General features: G+C 37.5%; 1 protein-coding gene across 3 annotated transcripts in view; it reads right to left on the bottom strand.

Annotated features, from left to right (window-relative positions):
- Positions 1-383: 383 nt before the first annotated feature.
- The window catches only part of COL4A5 (collagen type IV alpha 5 chain), a 269789-nt gene continuing 252461 nt past the window's right edge, over positions 384-17711 (bottom strand). For 2 of the 3 annotated variants that reach the window (XM_050777164.1, XM_050777165.1), the window contains 6 exons: positions 11798-11896; positions 10212-10424; positions 4975-5152; positions 3007-3121; positions 2490-2662; positions 384-1648 (listed from right to left, as the gene is read on the bottom strand). In XM_050777164.1, the coding sequence (XP_050633121.1) occupies positions 1567-1648; positions 2490-2662; positions 3007-3121; positions 4975-5152; positions 10212-10424; positions 11798-11896 (860 nt within the window). In that variant the 3' untranslated portion in view covers positions 384-1566. The remainder of the gene's footprint in view (positions 1649-2489; positions 2663-3006; positions 3122-4974; positions 5153-10211; positions 10425-11797; positions 11897-17711) is intronic. The other variant, XM_050777166.1, reaches the window with a different exon arrangement.

Genomic DNA, 17711 nt, shown 5'->3' with positions numbered 1-17711 from the left:
ATCTTATTTTTAACAAGTCCTTGACTATTTTAGAGAACTATGCATGTTCATTCTTAATCATTAGGAATATTAGCTCACTAACCTGCTTGAAACATTATTAATGAATTCTTCTCCAAATAGAAGCCAGTTGTTTCCTTTCTCAGCCATTAACACAATGTTGTCAAGAAATTTATTATCTCAGAAATATCTTCCAATAGGTAGTTTTCTTCATTGGAAAAAGTTTACATTACTATATGTTTTCTATCTACTATCAGAGTGATCAAAGCATGGAGAAACCGATTCCCTGGGAAAAGATGACTTGCTGACGTGCAGATTGGTAATCTATCTGTAAATGAGCAGGGGTTTTTTCCACACAGGCTGAAGAGATACACAACAGACCATCCTTACAACATATATCTTTAATTAAATTTATATTGGTGGATTTAAAAAACATTAAGTGAGAAGACGACAGCTACGGAAATAAGGTATCCTGTGAATATTTATAATAAAGTATTTAAAATTTAAAAAGAATAAGAAACATCAATTGGCTTTTTGTAACTTAAAAGAGACTAACCAAGTATTGTTTCCCAGTTTTGTACAAGCAGAGACCACAGGAAGATTCTTACATAAGCAGCACAGGGAAGAGAATTGTTAATTCTATGTGTGTGCTTTGTTTCTCAGAATTGTTTGGAAGAACTTTGTCCAGTCAGAAATGAGTAAAAACAAGATGTAAGAAACATTAAAACAGGGGGCATATGGTCTTAAGAGATAATCTTGGAGAATATAGCAAAAGACAAATTCCTCCATTAGATATTATAATTTGGTATGTAACATGAACATTTAAAATTCTGATTAAAGTGACTAAAAGGGTTTGTTTTTTAAAAAAATCAAAACAGAACTTAGGGGATAAAACTCAAAATAAATTTACTCTCAGTAGTAACTTGATGTAGGAATATAAATTCTCTCACTTCGATAAACATGAATATAAAATATTGCTGTCTGTATTCTAAGGTTTCCTACATTTTCTGTAAAAGGTGATTCATGCTATGTCATATGTAAATGACTCAACATTTTGAGCTAAAAGGCTGTTCACAATATACACATCCTTTACTTACAAAGCAAAATAGGCTTAACACCTTTATATTAAAAACCTGGGATACAGCAGGATTAGTAGCACCATGAAAAATAATTCTTCCTACAAACTGCAGTCTTTTATTTTACTCAGTGTAACTCTTCTCTTAACTGAATTTTTAATGTATCATTTTAGTAACTGGGCAAAATATATAATTTTCATCTTACAATTCTTGGAGAAAATCATTCTGGACCCAAAAAGTAAATTCACTTTCTTATTTCTTTAGTAGAAAAATAATAGAGACCTTGCTCTGGTGCATTGCTGAGGTACATCTGAATCTTCATGGTTACTAGTCAGCATGTTATCTTGGTCATATGTAGTAGCACCATTGACGGCAGCAGTAGTAAAGTTGGGGACAATGAGACATTGCATCCTAGGAATTTTATATATTTATATATATATATATGTATATATATATATCACACTTTAAAACACACAAGGAATTCTTCAAAATGTTATGTCCTCTTCATGCACACTTGACATCGGCTAATTCGTGTCCTCAAGTCTCCTGCTTTCAGCGTTTCTGACTGAGGTTTACTGGGAAATAAGAAATAAGACAATCAGATCCATATTTTCTGGTATTTCAATTCTGTTATTGGTTCAAATTTATAACTAAACATTCTCTTTGTGTTAAGTAGCTCTCTTGGTGACTTAATGGTTTACTTTTCAGCAATATGATCTAATGCAGTGACTAGTATGGTTTAAGAACCATTAGTGGTCACAGATATTTTGTAACTATTCTCCCCAACACTATTATCTTTGTATATTTGTGTCTCCTTCTTATTTTCTATTTTTTTCTCTTTCTCTCATACATTTTTCTAATATTCACAGGATGAGGGAAATCTGGGCAACTGATGATGAATAGATAACAAGGACCATAAGAAAAATATCAAGTAGTGATAATTCAAAAGCAACACAGAAAAATAAATTTAAACTGAAAAAAATCAATAGATTGAAGTATCCTGAGGTACATATATTATGTATGTCTTGCTCATTAAATCAGAATCTTTAAAATATCCTGGGAAAGGAGACCACTGAACTGAGAGGGAGAAGACAGACTGTAACTTCATTTCCTGGGGTGGCCTCAATCTAGTTGAACAGCTGCTGACTTATTAGGAAGGTCACATAACCTTTCTTTATCTCTGTTTCATTATTGAAGGATTGCTACTAAGGTATCACAAACCAAACTCACCTAATATTAATCAAGTCTGTTTTTCTGACCTGAGTCATGTATATGAGAATAACAAGCAAGAACAAAGTACACAATCCAATACATTCCTAACATTTGTTGAGAATAAACCACCCATAAATTGTCTCTTTCTTCCCTAGCATCTCTGAAGGAAGCTTTGGACCTGAATTAAAGCTATAAGCACTTTACCTGAACATGTCTGACACATCTACAGTTGCCAGCCAAAAGCTGTAGGAGTTGGCATAGTAGTTACAGGTACCCCTCCCATGACATTCGATGAAGGGAGCTGAACGAAACTCTTCCAAGCAGGAACCAGGAGAGGCTAGGGCTTGACCTGAGCCTTCTGCCCCTGCACTTGTATGCTATAAAAGACAAGGAAAAATGTGCCGCAATACCCATCTGCCATAATAGCTTAGTGAATATCCAAAGATGTGTGCTGGGCTTGGCCAGATTCAAATCCAGTGAACGAACAGGCCCAGAGGTAAGACAATAGTATCCACACCAAGGGTAGTCAAAAAAAGTAATAGGCAGATTATGAAAATATGTTACAAAAAATGTGTGAGGGGGAACAGAGTGCTTGGATAGAAGCTGTTTGAAGTTTAAGCTTCTTGTTATGCAAATGACAGGGATTCCTCATATTGGGAAGAAATGTAGATGGAACGGACAGTCAGCTATTATGACAAATGTAAGGAAGAGTGTAAAATACCATCATGAAGGAATAACCAATCCACAGAGAATCCCATCCTTGAGGACAACGGGGAATCTGGATCGTCTGACTGTGAACTGCGATCACCACAGCTGGAGCTTCACATACTGCACATCTGGTAAAGGAAAAGGAAAAGGAACATAATCTACAGAGTGAGCATGTGAAAAGTAGCCGTCCTGCTTCATTGGAAGCCTTCCTGGTATGGAAGCCAATTAATGTGTCTTTCAATGATCACAAAAGGTGAAGAAATGCACTTTGAGGATTGCATTTGCTAAGTATTGTCTCCCAATATACATAACAAACTGTAAACTTTTGTCAAAAAACTGCAGAACCAGTGCAATGGCCTTTTGATATTCCATTCTGCCCTAAATTTCTATTCATACTTCCTATAGTCAATGCCTTAATTGCCATAAGAGTTTGGCTTGCTGTATTGCACATACTACTTGTTGTCAAAGTGCTCAATTGGAGGGGAGACATTTAGTAATGCTGAAACTGTGGTAAGAACAATGTCAGAAAGACTCGAAAATATAAGAAACGGACACTTTCTCAATCTCTACCCATTATTCTTGGTCCAAAGGACATTTATTAAACATTTGACTATATATGGAGAAGTACAACATATCCAGAATGCTGGGCAGGTACCCAGGCACTTGGAGATGTGGCTGAAATCTACAAAATCAAGTAAAATAGCCAGAATGAATATAGCTGAGCCTTCCATATCTTTAATGAAAAACATGAGTGGACCTCTTGACATATTACTGAGGCCAGTTTTGCAGTTTACCTAACAAAATAAGTAATACATTTAGACAAGGTTTTACTCCCAAGAGTTGGGACTGACAAAATTACACACACACACACACACACACACTCCCAAATTCCCAAAGGATTCAGGAAAATGTATTAAAAAGGGCACCATGAATTTGCTACTAAGGCTGAACCAGCTTTAATCTTTATATTTACTATCAAAGGAAGCAGACTTTCCAGCAATTCATCCTTTATGGTTACTGAAATCCTGGGTCATGATCAGAATAAAAATGACAATAAGCAATATTCCTGGGAGACTGAGTTAAACTAGGTTTCAAAATGGCAAAACTCTATTAATGGTATCCTCTTAGTTACTCATGCTCCAAATCTCAGCTACCATCTTCTTCCCATAGCTATCAACTGTCAAATCCTATCTAGCCTAATAACGTGACACATGTACCCTACTGTGAGTTCCAATTTACTCACATCAGGGCTATAGCAATACCATTCAATCCAACTGTTCTCTCTACCTCAAGACTATCCCTTCTGTAATCCATGTTACACATTGATGGCACTATAATCTAATCTGAAGTGTAGCTCTAAAATATTTCGGGGCTCCTTGTTACATATCAAGTAAACTTCAAACTACAATTTGGTACAGAAGGCCTTCTACCATCTGCGCCCAAGCTAACTTTGCAATCTTTTCTCCCAACATAACCTTTACATACTACACCCTAGATACATTACTTTATTACCTATTGTCATTTTATCTGCCTAGTATATATCTCCCCTTTATAACTGCCTGTGCCTCAAGTCCGTCTAGTCATTCAAGGACTGATCAGTTCAAGACATATTTTTTCCATATGGTCATCCCAGATTTCTCCATTTGAAATTAAACATCTCTTTCCCTATGCTTTCATAACATTTTTATTATATTTATTGTAGAACTTAGCCCAAATCTGGTATATATTAGACAAATTTATGTAATAAATAAGTACTACACTGTCAGTTATCTGGCTATTACACTATGTCTATCATGGGGGCCTCGTCAAAAGCAGACCACCAATAAATATGAGTCAAATTAAATACTTAATTGAATAGTAAGAGGTACCTCTGTTCTACCTAACCTAGGAGGAATATCATCAGATTGTTAGCTTTGGACTCAAATATGACTAGCTAATTAACTGGGGATTGGTAAAAGTCACAGCTAAATCAATACCTTACCGACTAATGAATGGCTGGATGCTCTGGCCCTTTAGGGGTTGCATGCTCACTGGCATGGGCTCTGGGGTAGAGAGCCAGTAAGAATAGTCATTTCTTGAAGCGAAGTTGCAAACATTATTGATGTTGCAGAACATGAAAGGCATGGTACTAAAGCGACGAAGGCAGCTGCCAGCCGTCCCTAGAAAGATTTGGAGAGAAAACAATAAAGGACTGCATGATGATGATACTTTAGTTTCTTCTAAAACAATAGCAGACAGCCTTTCGAGGAAACTTGCCAGCTTTTCATAGGTAATAAATATGCTATATTTCTTAAATCTAAGATTTACTCATATTTTAACATTTTTAAAATTAGGATGTGTTTTATAATGTATGCTAATATTTATTGTGGTAGCTCATTATATTATTTCCCAATGCTGTTTTTAAACTAGTGATGCATCTTATAAACAATGGTGTCTTATGCAGAATATTTAGTAATTCATTGTGTACAAGTGAAGGACACATACTGAGTCCTTACGATATATTATCAATATTTCGTGCTCCAGGCTGCCCTCTCTTCTTCTAAGACATCCTCAGTGTGTATCTTGTGTGAATTTGCAATCTCCTTAGGCCAAGGGACAATAGTAATACTGGCCAGTGTGCAGAGCCACCGCAGACAGGTTTGAAGAATACGTAAAAAGGGAAAAAATAAGATAGGAAGGAAAGATGTGAGGGGAAAGCAAACCAAAAAAAGAAAGAAACTAATCCTTGAAATTCAGAGCTAGTAGGACAAGAGAGGTTATTTTTACTTGTGATCAAGCCTTTCTTTTCTCATTTACTCACAAAAGAATGATGAAAAATGCACTTACACTTTTGAAAGTTAAATATCTAAAGTTTTGATATCTAAATTTCATCATAAGTTTAAATTGATACTGTGCCAGTATTAAGATATTAGCTATTGTCTCTCAGCTCCACACCCACTCTTCTGTATTCCACTTTGTAATAGTAGGGACTGGGAATTTGCAAACCACATTTCTACCTTGCCAGCTTTCATTTATGGTGTTTTGTGAATATTGATATCTAAGAACAAACTTTTATATCACTCTTTTAAATGCATCCAATATAATGATTTGAGATCTAACATTTACCATTATAGAAAATATATAAACTTGTCTTTAACGGTTGGAAATTATACACTGCTCCTTCTACATTTAAAAATTATATTTCCCTTCCACTTTTCTCACACAGTTTTATCCTAATGTAACATATTTTTACTTTTGAAAGATTTTATTGATCATGCTATCATATTTCTCAAAAATTAAAATTGAATACTTTTTAAAAACTTTTTGTGACTATAAGACTTTACATGTTAAACGTTTTATTTTGACCTGTTATTGTTATTATTATTAATTCATAACATAAAAATATATATATTATAAATTTTTATATAATTATTACAATAAACTTTTATTAGAAATGTATTTCTTAGTAAGATGGATTAAAAGTGAATTACAGAGCTTGAGTTAATGGAGACATTAACAAAACTATTAATTTTTTATTTATGCAAAATAATGGGGTACATGAACATTTTTTGTATGTATATAATGCACAGTGATCAAGTCAGGGTATTTAGGGTATACATCACACATGTACAATATTTTTTTTTAAGTATAGTCATCCTCTTCTGCTATCAAATATGGAATTAATTCCTTCTATCTTACTGTATGTTTGTATCCTTTAACCCACTTCTCTTCATCCTCCCCCTTCCCCACACTTACGCTTCCCAGTCTCTGCTATCTGTCTTTCCATTCTCTGCCTCCATGTGTTCAAATTTTTAGCTCCCACATATAAGTGAGAACATGTGATACTTGTCTTTTTGTGCCTGGCTTATTTCACTTAAGATAATGAGTTCTACTTCCAACCATGTTGCTGCAAAGACATGATTTCATTTTTTTATATGGCTGAATAATATTCCATTGTGTATATACACCACATCTTCTTTATCCATTCATCCTTTGCTGGATACTTAGGTTGATTCCATATCTTTGCTATTGTGAATAGTGCTACAATAAACATGTGAGTACAACTATCCCTTTGATATATTATTTTCTTTCGGGTAAATATCCAGTAATGGGATTGCTGGATTTAAAAGTAATTGTATCTTTAGCAAAACTGTTATTTTGAATTATCCCTTTGAATTTGTCTGTCAGAGGTTTTCATACTTCAAGGCAATGTGCAAGAGTATGACTCTTACAAAGTGGAGAAGGCATGACAGTGAAAGGAGATATGGGAAAGGAGATTGCCCAAAGCACATCTGCTAAAGTCAGATTGACTTTAGGAGAAAATACATATAAAAGTCAAGGAGTTGAAATTTGATTTTTAAAAAAGTATGCCTCCGTGCATCTTGGAAATTCTTCATATATTCAAAGGGGTATGCTTATCTCAGACTGAAGATGACTGACAAAAGACTAATAGATCTCAAACCTGTACTGTCAGAATTATTTGGAATTTTTATACAATAGATTTGGCATAGGACTAGGAGTCTTCAGAAAATTCCCTAGGTTGAAAATCATTGATTTAGTCAAATTTATGCATTTAAAAAACTGGTTAAGAAAAACCTGACTGACTCACAGTCCTGTAAGAGTGAACAACAGGGGAAAATTTAAAAAGAAATGAATTTAGAATTGGCAGGTGTTGGATTCAAGTCTTACCTCCATCACTTTCTAACTGTATAAGGTTTCAGTAAGTTATTTAACCTGTTAGCCAGTCTCTTTGTGTGTAAAATGAAAAAGCAGAATATTTCTATACATTTTTCTTAATCATAGTTGTGTAAATTAAATTAGACAATGGACATGAAAATGCTTTGTACATTATAAAGTAATTTAAAAAGAAAACTATTCTACTGCCTAATTTGGGACAGAGCTGAAAATACCCGGTCTTATAAGGAAGAGAAATGAAAGGTAAATAAAAGGAAGGCCCATAATGATGGAAGTATCTGGAGTATCTGGTTGCACCTGTGGCTGCCCACAATGATGCAGAATTCTGGGATATAGTCTCCAAATTTTTGAAGAGAGAGTGATCCCATATACTCCCAATGCCCTCTATACCCTACAGTTATAAGACTTTAATAGACTAATGGTTCTCAGTATGTTTTATTTTTCTCCCAGACAGAAAAGCTTTAGTATTTAATCCATCTTCTCCGTCCTCTTTCTTACATTGTATAATCCTTCCACTAATTCAACACAGACTGCATTTATTCGATCAGGAGGTAATTGTTTCTTTAACATCAAAGTTACAGCTGCCTCTATCTTTGCTTAGTCATCAAGATTCCTCCAATGTGATCCTTGTGTGAGCCCCAGCAAAGCCTCTGCAATCCAGGACCATTCCTAGGATCTTAGGCTCTGTCATGGCCTTCCCTGTGTCTGAGGCCTAAACTACCAGAGTCACGGTCTATTTATAGACTCTAAATCTGACTGTTCTTATTCGAGCAAATACATGGATTCCGAAAAGTTATAATTACATGCTGATAGCAGATTCTATCTTCTCTTTGCATTACATTTTTTAATTTCGTAGTGCTCAAAACTTCTAATGGTTCCTCTGTTGACCTGGTAGCTTAGGGATGTGAAGTTTAAAGTTTGATTATAAGTCTGACAGTGTAGAGAGATTGAACAAAAAAGAAGAATTTTATAGGAGAAAGACTAGAGAAAATTACCTGAAGATATTAAATTATTTAGATATTTATTATTCAATTAAATTATGGAAAGATAATTTAATTACTAATTTAATGAAGATTTGTCAGTTATAAAATTTAAAAATATGTAACCAAGTGAAAAAGAGAAAGAAAAGTGCAGAGGAAAGTTGAAAAAGAGAAAAAGGAAATATAAGTGGAAAAAAAAGAAGACAGAGAAGAAAGCTATTGGGCAAACCCTTACATTATTTGGTTTCATAAAATGACCTATGACCACTGACTTACATGTAAGTGAATATCCTTACTCTGGTGGGCCAGAACTGGCTGGCAGGTGTGGCCATATGCCTTCTAAAAGTAGGGAGTAAAGCTGACCTCCGGGGTCTCTGTTGCTGCAGAACCGTTTCCACAGAATGAATGGCCCAGCCAATGAGACCTCAGGAAGCTTCTCATCATAAAGATTCCAGAAACTGGGAGCCCCGACTATCTTCTTAAAAGTCGTTATGAAGGCAAAGGGGATAGTCAGTCTTAAAATAGGCAGCCCTGCTGGGAGTGGTGGCTCACGCCTGTAATTCCAACACTTTAGGAGGCAGAAGTGGGCAGATCACGAGGTCAGCAGTTCAAGACCAGCCTGGCCAACATGGTGAAACCCCGTCTCTACTAAAAATACAAAAATTAGCCAGGCATGCTGGCGGGCGCCTGTAATCCCAGCTACTCGGGAGGCTGAGGCAGAAGAATTGCTTGAACCTGGGAGGCAGAGGTTGCAGTGAGCCGAGACCGCACCATTGCACACCAGCCTGGATGATAGAGGGAGACTCCGTCTCAGAAAAAAAAAAAAAACAAAAAAAAACACCACGCAGCCCCAGGTAAGACAATGGGACTTCAACATCCAAAGTCAAAATTCCAGGAAAAGAATTCATGGGGATGGAAAAGTCCTTGAGAGTGATTCAGTCCAGTGTCATCCCATCAACTTTGCTGTCCACCCCAGTATAGAAAAGATACATGGGAGCACTTTAAATGAAATGGATTTTGCACAGAAATGTCATACTTTATATAGCTTTAAATGACTCCAGTAATACTTTATAAAGCTAAGGTACTTATTTTAAGAACTACAAACTAGCATAATTAAGCAATGACCTTACTTTCTTTGATCTATAAACCAAGATTCTCTTCAGAACTTATGAACTTGATGAAGACCAGTTTCAAAGATGAGGTAACTATCTCCCATGAATTATAAACACTGCACACTCAAGCAGCTGCTATACTGCAAAGAGCCCAGTGAAACTGTTTCATTAATAGCTAATCTAACTAAAAGTAAATGTGGCCTTTGTGAAATGATTTGCTTTAGGCCAAGAATTGCACTCATAAGAGCTAATTAATGCTTTTAGTTTAAGGTTAAATATTATTTATTTAAAAATCATGGTGAATATATTCAGTTGCCTTTGGCATGGTTTTCACTTTGGAAGCCCCAAAAGAATAGAGAGAGGCACTTTGGCCAAGGCTACTCTAGAACCCAACAGGATTTCTGAAACAAAAACAAAATGCACAGTAGGAAATTAAATATTGATTATCTCACCCAAGTCTTGACCATGGGCTCTTTTATTTCCTTGTACATACAGGAGAGAAAAGCCTTCATAGATCTGAAGTGTTCCCTGCGGGCATTGTGGTGCATCCGTTGTCTGGCTGTGGCGTGTAATAAGAAATCCATGTGCAATAGAGGAGGTTCCAGGGGGACCTGGGGGACCTTGCAATCCATCTGGCCCGGGGGGACCATCCAAACCACGAGTACCTATTTCCACAAAACCATCAGTATACAAGATTAAGTAAGCTCTGATCCACTCTTACGGTTATTGACAAAACATTATTACCTCATTTGACTAGTTAACTTAGTTGATATTTATAGAGCGTCTATAAAGGCATTGTCAGATATCATGGGCTAGGAGACAAATAAAATATGCTTATTTGGAGAGTCTGTATGTTATTTAGTCTCTCGTTGTACTAAAAGAATCTGAACTCCATGACCAATTTTCAGCCTGCTGTTTTGTTCATCAGTGAGAAAGGAAGGGTGTGGTTGCCATCAATCTACCAGATTCATTGCTGAAAAACATTTTCCTTTGAATCTGTCTGGGGAAATTATTCTCAGGCATACATTTTTGTGTAGAGAACAGGCAGGGCATTCTAAAGAAGTATTTTCAAAATGCCCATTTTCAATCTACCACTGACTTCCCTTCTTGATTTAGCCTCTTGGTTTGAGTTCATTTAATAATTTTCTGTATACACAGGCCTTTGGACAGTGTGTGTATAAATTTTCATTTTAGGGAAACTTCACAGAAACTCTTGTGATGAAGACGACACTAACTCGTTATTTCCCTAGAAACATAGCATTAATGAAATGGCAGGGCATTGACTCTAGGAAGGCTATAGGTATTACCACTCTGCCTTGCTGCCACTGATATTTGAAATACAAACTCTTTATGTTTATTTAAAGTTATATTTATATAATCTAGAGTTGTTAACATATATTACTGATCTATATAATGTATGATCCTCTATTTCTATTTTAGAAATCTTAACATTAGTGTATTTTTTATTTCAAGTTGACTCAAATTCTTTTTGGAAGTAGATTGAGTACAGATTGAAAATCTAATAGATATCAGACTCAGTATTATCAGGAGCACCTATTAATGCTCCTAATATCAATTTATCATCTCAACATGAAACGTCACCATGACTCTTAAAGGTCTATGGCAATCATTTAAACTGTTCATTTATATTTGCTGCTCTTTATGAAAGAAATTACAGCCTGCTGTGATATTTTCAAATGTGGAAATATTCACAATAATTTCAAGCAAGGGATTTAAATCAACATATTGAAAATTTGCTGAACAAGTAAGTACAGTGAGTGCCTGGAAAATTCTCATCGTGAGAAAGAACTGAGTTTTCCACTGCTCTAAACACAAATAGAAGTAACCTTGTATGCTTCTCTTATAGTGACAAATCTCCTTATTATGTGCTTTGCTATTTTCCCCAGTTCCATATTCACCAGTCAGCTATGCTAACATCAAGGGAAGATCTCACAGCTCTAAGTGGAGGCCCTATGTCCAGAGGTCTCCCAAACTCAAAGACTTTCCCTCCACCAACAGCATGTTTTACTTGTCTTACCTGGCTGTCCTGGCAGACCTGGGTCTCCTTTGCGCCCTCCTGCACCATCAAAGCCAGGGAGTCCATTGCGTCCAGGATCTCCTGGAGGGCCAGTTGGACCTACAGGAAAATAAATGAGGTATTCAAATATGAGTAGAATATTCTCACATCTGGACAGATCTAAGGGACAAAAGATTCTCGAGACACTGAATTCCCAATTTGGTTTTGTCTTAAATCCAGAAAAATGAAGAGATAACTCAAGTCCAGGACCAAAAAAGCCAACAAGGATTTAGCTTTAGTTTTAAATAATCCATTTGCTTCTGGGATGCTTTTAATGGAGTTGTGTTCTCTTGGTCTTCAGAATCAGACAAGAATGTAAGTCCCAACTTTTGTTTACCATCCCACCATAAGTTACTGCCAGGTATACTTTGTTTTTAATAAGACTGTCACTTGATTACTTAATAAGAGCGAAAGACTGAAGTTGGTTCTTGCTTTCTTTTATAATGATTAATGAAAGTTGGCTATAAGCATAGAGTAAAATGGCCACCTAGACACCAGTTAGTTTAAAAGACAAGGGGCTTCACAGTGGGAAACTGATAGCCCAACAAATCAGCTTTCAATCTTTCTGATGGATGATGTACAGAAAGCACCAGATCTTAAATACATTTTCATTTCATTATAATTTTTTTAACATTAACTAGTTGTTCAAATTGGAACAGCCAGAGGGGCTAATAGTAACCTGACATGGTCTAAAAGAAATTCAACCATGAGAAATTAACACTTTCAAGAAAAAAGAAAACGGAACTTGTGGTGGTCTGCTATTCTACTAGTTGCTTAGACTCCTATTGTCAGAGACAACCTCTGACATGTAAAAGGAGAACTAGGGAAATGTTCTCCAATGAATAAGCCTTAAAAGAATGATCTGCATAGGAGTGATGAGAGAGGGCATCCTTGTCTTGTGCCATTTTCAAACGGAATGCTTCCAGCTTTTGCCCATTCAGTATGATATTGGCTGTGGGTTTGTCATAAATAGCTCTTATTATTTTGAGATATGTCCCATCAGTACCTAGTTTATTGAGAGTTTTTAGCATAAAGGGCTGTTGAATTTTGTCGAAGGCCTTTTCTGTGTCTATTGAGATAATCGTGTTTTTTTGTCATTGGTTCTGTTCATGTGATGGGTTACGTTTATTAATTTGTGTATGTTGAACCAGCTTTGCATCCCAGCAATGAAGCCGACTTAATTGTGGTGGACAAGCATTTTTATGTGCTGCTGGATTTGGTTTGCCAGTATTTCCTTGAGGATTTTCGCATCGATGTTCATCAGGGACATTGGACTAAAATTTTCTTTTTTCTGTGTGTCTGTCTCTCTGCCAGGTTTTGGTATCAGGATGATGCTGGCATCATAAAATGAGTTAGGGAGGAGTCCCCCTTTTTGTATCATTTGGAATAGTTTCAGAAGGAATTGTACCAGCTCCACTTTGTACCTCTGGCAGAACTTGCCTGTGAATCCATCTGGTCCTGGACTTTTTTTGGGTGGAGGGTATTAATTACTGCCTCAATTTCAGAACTTGTTATTGGCCTATTCAGGGATTCAACTTCTTCCTGGTTTAGTTTTGGGAGGGTGTAAGTGTCCAGGAATTTATCCATATCTTTTAGGTTTTTTAGTTTATTTGCATAGAGGTATTCATAGTATTCGCTGATGGTAGTTTGTATTTCTGTGGGATCGGTGGTGATATCCCCTTCATCACTTTTTATTGTGTCTATTTGATTCTTCTCTCTTTTCTTCTTTATTAATCTTGCTAGTGGTCTATCCATTTTGTTAATCTTTTAAAAAAACCAGCTCCTTGAACTGCACAAGATGGCCGAATAGGAACAGCTGCAGCCTCCAGCTCCCAGTGTGAGTGACACAGAAGATGGGTGATTTCTGCATTTCTAACTGAGGTACGGGGTTCATCTCATTGGGGTGTGTCGGACAGTGGGTGCAGGACAGTGAGTGCAGCCCAACAAGCAAGAGCCGAAGCAGGGCGAGGCATTGCCTCACCCGGTAAGCGCAAGGGGGAAGGGTATTCCCTTTCCTAGCCATGGGAAACTGTGACACATAGCACCTGGAAAATCGGGTCACTCCCACCCTAATACTGCACCATACCAAGGGTCTTAGTAAACAGCACACCAGATTACATCCAGCACCTGGCTCGGAGGGTCCCACATCCACAGAGCCTCCCTCATTGCTAGCACAGCAGTCTGAGATCTAACTGCAAGGTGGCAATGAGGCTGGGGGAGGGGCGCCCACCATTGCTGATGCTTAAGTAGGTAAACAAAGTGGCCAGGAAGCTCGAACTGGGTGGATTCTACCGCAGCTCAAGGAGGCCTGCCTGCCTCTGCAGACTCCACCTCTGGGGACAGGGCACGGCCAAACAAAAGGCAGCAGAAACCTCTGTAGATGTAAATGTCCCTGTCTGACAGCATTGAAGACAGTAGTGGTTCTCCCAGCACAGAGTTTGAGATCTGAGAATGGACAGACTGCCTGCCCAAGTGGGTCCCTGACCCCCGAGTAGCCTAACTGGGAGACACCCTCCACTAGGGGCAGACTGACACCTCACACCTCATATGGCCGGGCACACCTCTGAGATGAAGCTTCCAGAGGAATGATCAGACAGCAACATTTGCTGTTCAGCAATATTCACTCTTCTATAGCCTCCACTGCTGATACCCAGGCAAACAGGGTCTGGAGTGGACCTTGAGCAAACTCCAACAGACCTGCAGCTGAGGGTCCTGACTGTTAGAAGGAAAACTAACAAACAGAGAGGACATCCACACCAAAACCCCATTTGTACATCACCATCATCAAAGACCAAAGGTAGATAAAAACACAAAGATGGGGGAAAAAGTACTGCAGAAAAGCTGAAAATTCTAAAAATCAGAGTACCTCTCCCCCTCCAAAGGAATGCAGCTCCTTGCCAGTAACGGAACAAAGCTGGACAGAGAATGACATTGACGAGTTGAGAGAAGAAGGCTTCAGACAATCAAACTTCTCCAAGCTAAAGGAGGAATTACGAACCCAGCGCAAAGAAGCTAAAAACCTTGAAAAAACATTTGACGAATGGCTAACTAGAATAACCAATGTAGAGAAGTCCTTAAACGACCTGCTAGAGATGAAAACCATGACACGAGAACTACATGACAAATACACAAGCTTCATTAACTGACTCGATCAACTGGAAGAAAGGGTATCAGTGACTGAGGATCAAATGAATGAAATGAAGCAAGAAGAGAAGTTTAGAGAAAAAAGAGTAAAAAGAAATGAACAAAGCCTCCAAGAAATATGGGACTATATGAAAAGACCAAATCTACATCTGATTGGTGTACCTAAGAGTGACGGGGACAATGGAACCAAGTTGGAAAACACTCTGCAGGATATTATTCAGGAGAACTTCCCCAACCTAGCAAGGCAGGCCAACACTCAAATTCAGGAAATACAGAGAACGCCACAAAGATACACCTCGAGAAGAGCAACTCCAAGACACATAATTGTCAGATGCACTAAAGTTGAAATGAAGGAAAAAAGGTTAAGGGCAGTCAGAGAGAAAGGTCGGGTTACCCACAAAGGGAAGCCCATCAGACTAACAGCAGATCTCTCGGCAGAAACTCTACAAGCCAGAAGAGAGTGGGGGCCAATATTCAACATTCTTAAAGAAAAGAATTTTCAACCCAGAATTTCATATCCAACCAAACTAAGTTTCATAAGTGAAGGAGAAATAAAATCCTTTATAGACAAGCAAATGCTGAGAGATTTTGTCACCACCAGGCCTGCCTTACAAGAGCTCCTGAAGGAAGCACTAAACATGGAAAGGAACAACAGGTACCAGCCACTGCAAAAACATGCCAAAATGTAAACACCATCGATGCTAGGAAAAAACTGCATGAACTAATGAGCAAAATCACCAGGTAACATCATAATGACAGGATCAAGTTCACACATAATGATATTAACCTTAAATGTAAATGGGCTAAATGTTCCAATTAAAAGACACAGACTGGCAAATTGGATAAAGAGTCAAGATCCATCAGTGTACTGCATTCAGAAGACCCATCTCATGTGCAGAGACACACATAGGCTCAAAATAAAGGGATGGAGGAAGATCTACCAAGCAAATGGAAAACAAAAAAAGTCAGGGGTTGCAATCCTAGTCTCTGATAAAACAGACTTTAAGCCAACAAAGATCAAAAGAGACAAAGAAGGCCATTACGTAATGGTAAAGGTGATCAATTCAACAAGAAGAGCTAACTATCCTAAATATATATGCACCCAATACAGGAGCACCCAGATTCATAAAGCAAGTCCTTAGAGACTTACAAAGAGACTTAGACCCCCATACAATAATAGTGGGAGACTTTAACACCCCACTGACAACATTAGACAGATCAAGGAGACAGAAAATTAACAAGGATATCCAGGAGTTGAACTCAACCCTGCACCAAGTGGACCTAATAGACATCTACAGAACTCTCCACCCCAAATCAACAGAATATACATTCTTCTCAGCACCACATCACACTTATTCCAAAATTGACTACATAGTTGGAAGTTAAGCACTCCTCAGCAAATGTAAAAGAACAGAAATTATAACAAACTGTCTCTCAGACCACAGTGCAATCAAACTAGAACTCAGGACTAAGAAACTCAATCAAAACTGCTCAACTACATGGAAACTGAACAACCGGCTCCTGAATGACTACTGGGTACATAATGAAATGAAGGCAGAAATAAAGATGTTCTTTGAAACCAACGAGAACAAAGATACAACATACCAGAATCTCTGGGACACATTTAAAGCAGTGTGTAGAGGGAAATTTATAGCACTAAATGCCCACAGGAGAAAGCGGGAAAGATCTAAAATTGACACCCTAACATCACAATTAAAAGAACTAGAGAAGCAAGAGCAAACACATTCAAAAGCTAGCAGAAGGCAAGAAATAACTAAGATCAGAGCAGAACTGAAGGAGATACAGACACAAAAAACCCTTCAAAAAAAATCAATGAATCCAGGAGCTGGTTTTTGAAAAGATCAACAAAATTGATAGACTGCTAGCAAGACTAATAAAGAATAAAAGAGACAAGAATCAAATAGACACAATAAAAAATGATATAGGGGATATCACCATCGATCCCACAGAAATACAAACTACCATTAGAGAATACTATAAACACCTCTATGCAAATAAACTAGAAAACCTAGAAGAAATGGATAGATTCCTCGACACATACAGTCTCCCAAGACTAAACCAGGAAGAAGTTGAATCCCTGAATAGACCCATAACAGGCTCTGACATTAAGGCAATAATTAATAGTCTACCAACCAAAAAAAAGTCCAGGACCAGACGGATTCACAGCCGAATTCTAGCAGAGGTACAAACAGGAGTTGGTACCATTCCTTCTGAAACTATTCCAATCAATAGAAAAAGAACGAATCCTCCCTAACTCATTTTATGAGGCCAACATCATCCTGATACCAAAGCCTGGCAGAGACACAACAAAAAAAGAGAATTTTAGACCAATATCCCTGATGAACATCGATGCAAAAATCCTCAATAAAATACTGGCAAACCAAATCCAGTAGCACATCAAAATCTTATCAATCATGATCAAGTGGGCTTCATCCCTGGGATGCAAGGCTGGTTCAACATATGCAAATCAATAAACGTAATCCAGCATATAAACAGAGCCAAAGACAAAAACCGCATGATTATTTCAACAGATGCAGAAAAGGCCTTTGACAAAATTCAACAGCCCTTCCTGACAAAAACTCTCAATAAATTAGGTATTGATGAAACATATCAAAATAATAAGAGCTATTTATGACAAACCCACAGCCAATATCATACTGAATGGGCAAAAACTGGAAGCATTCCCCTTGAAAACTGGCACAAGAAAGGG

Source organism: Macaca thibetana, chromosome X (genome assembly GCF_024542745.1).
Source record: "Macaca thibetana thibetana isolate TM-01 chromosome X, ASM2454274v1, whole genome shotgun sequence".
Lineage (NCBI taxonomy): Eukaryota > Metazoa > Chordata > Mammalia > Primates > Cercopithecidae > Macaca > Macaca thibetana.
This window is presented reverse-complemented; position numbering and strand designations above follow the sequence as displayed.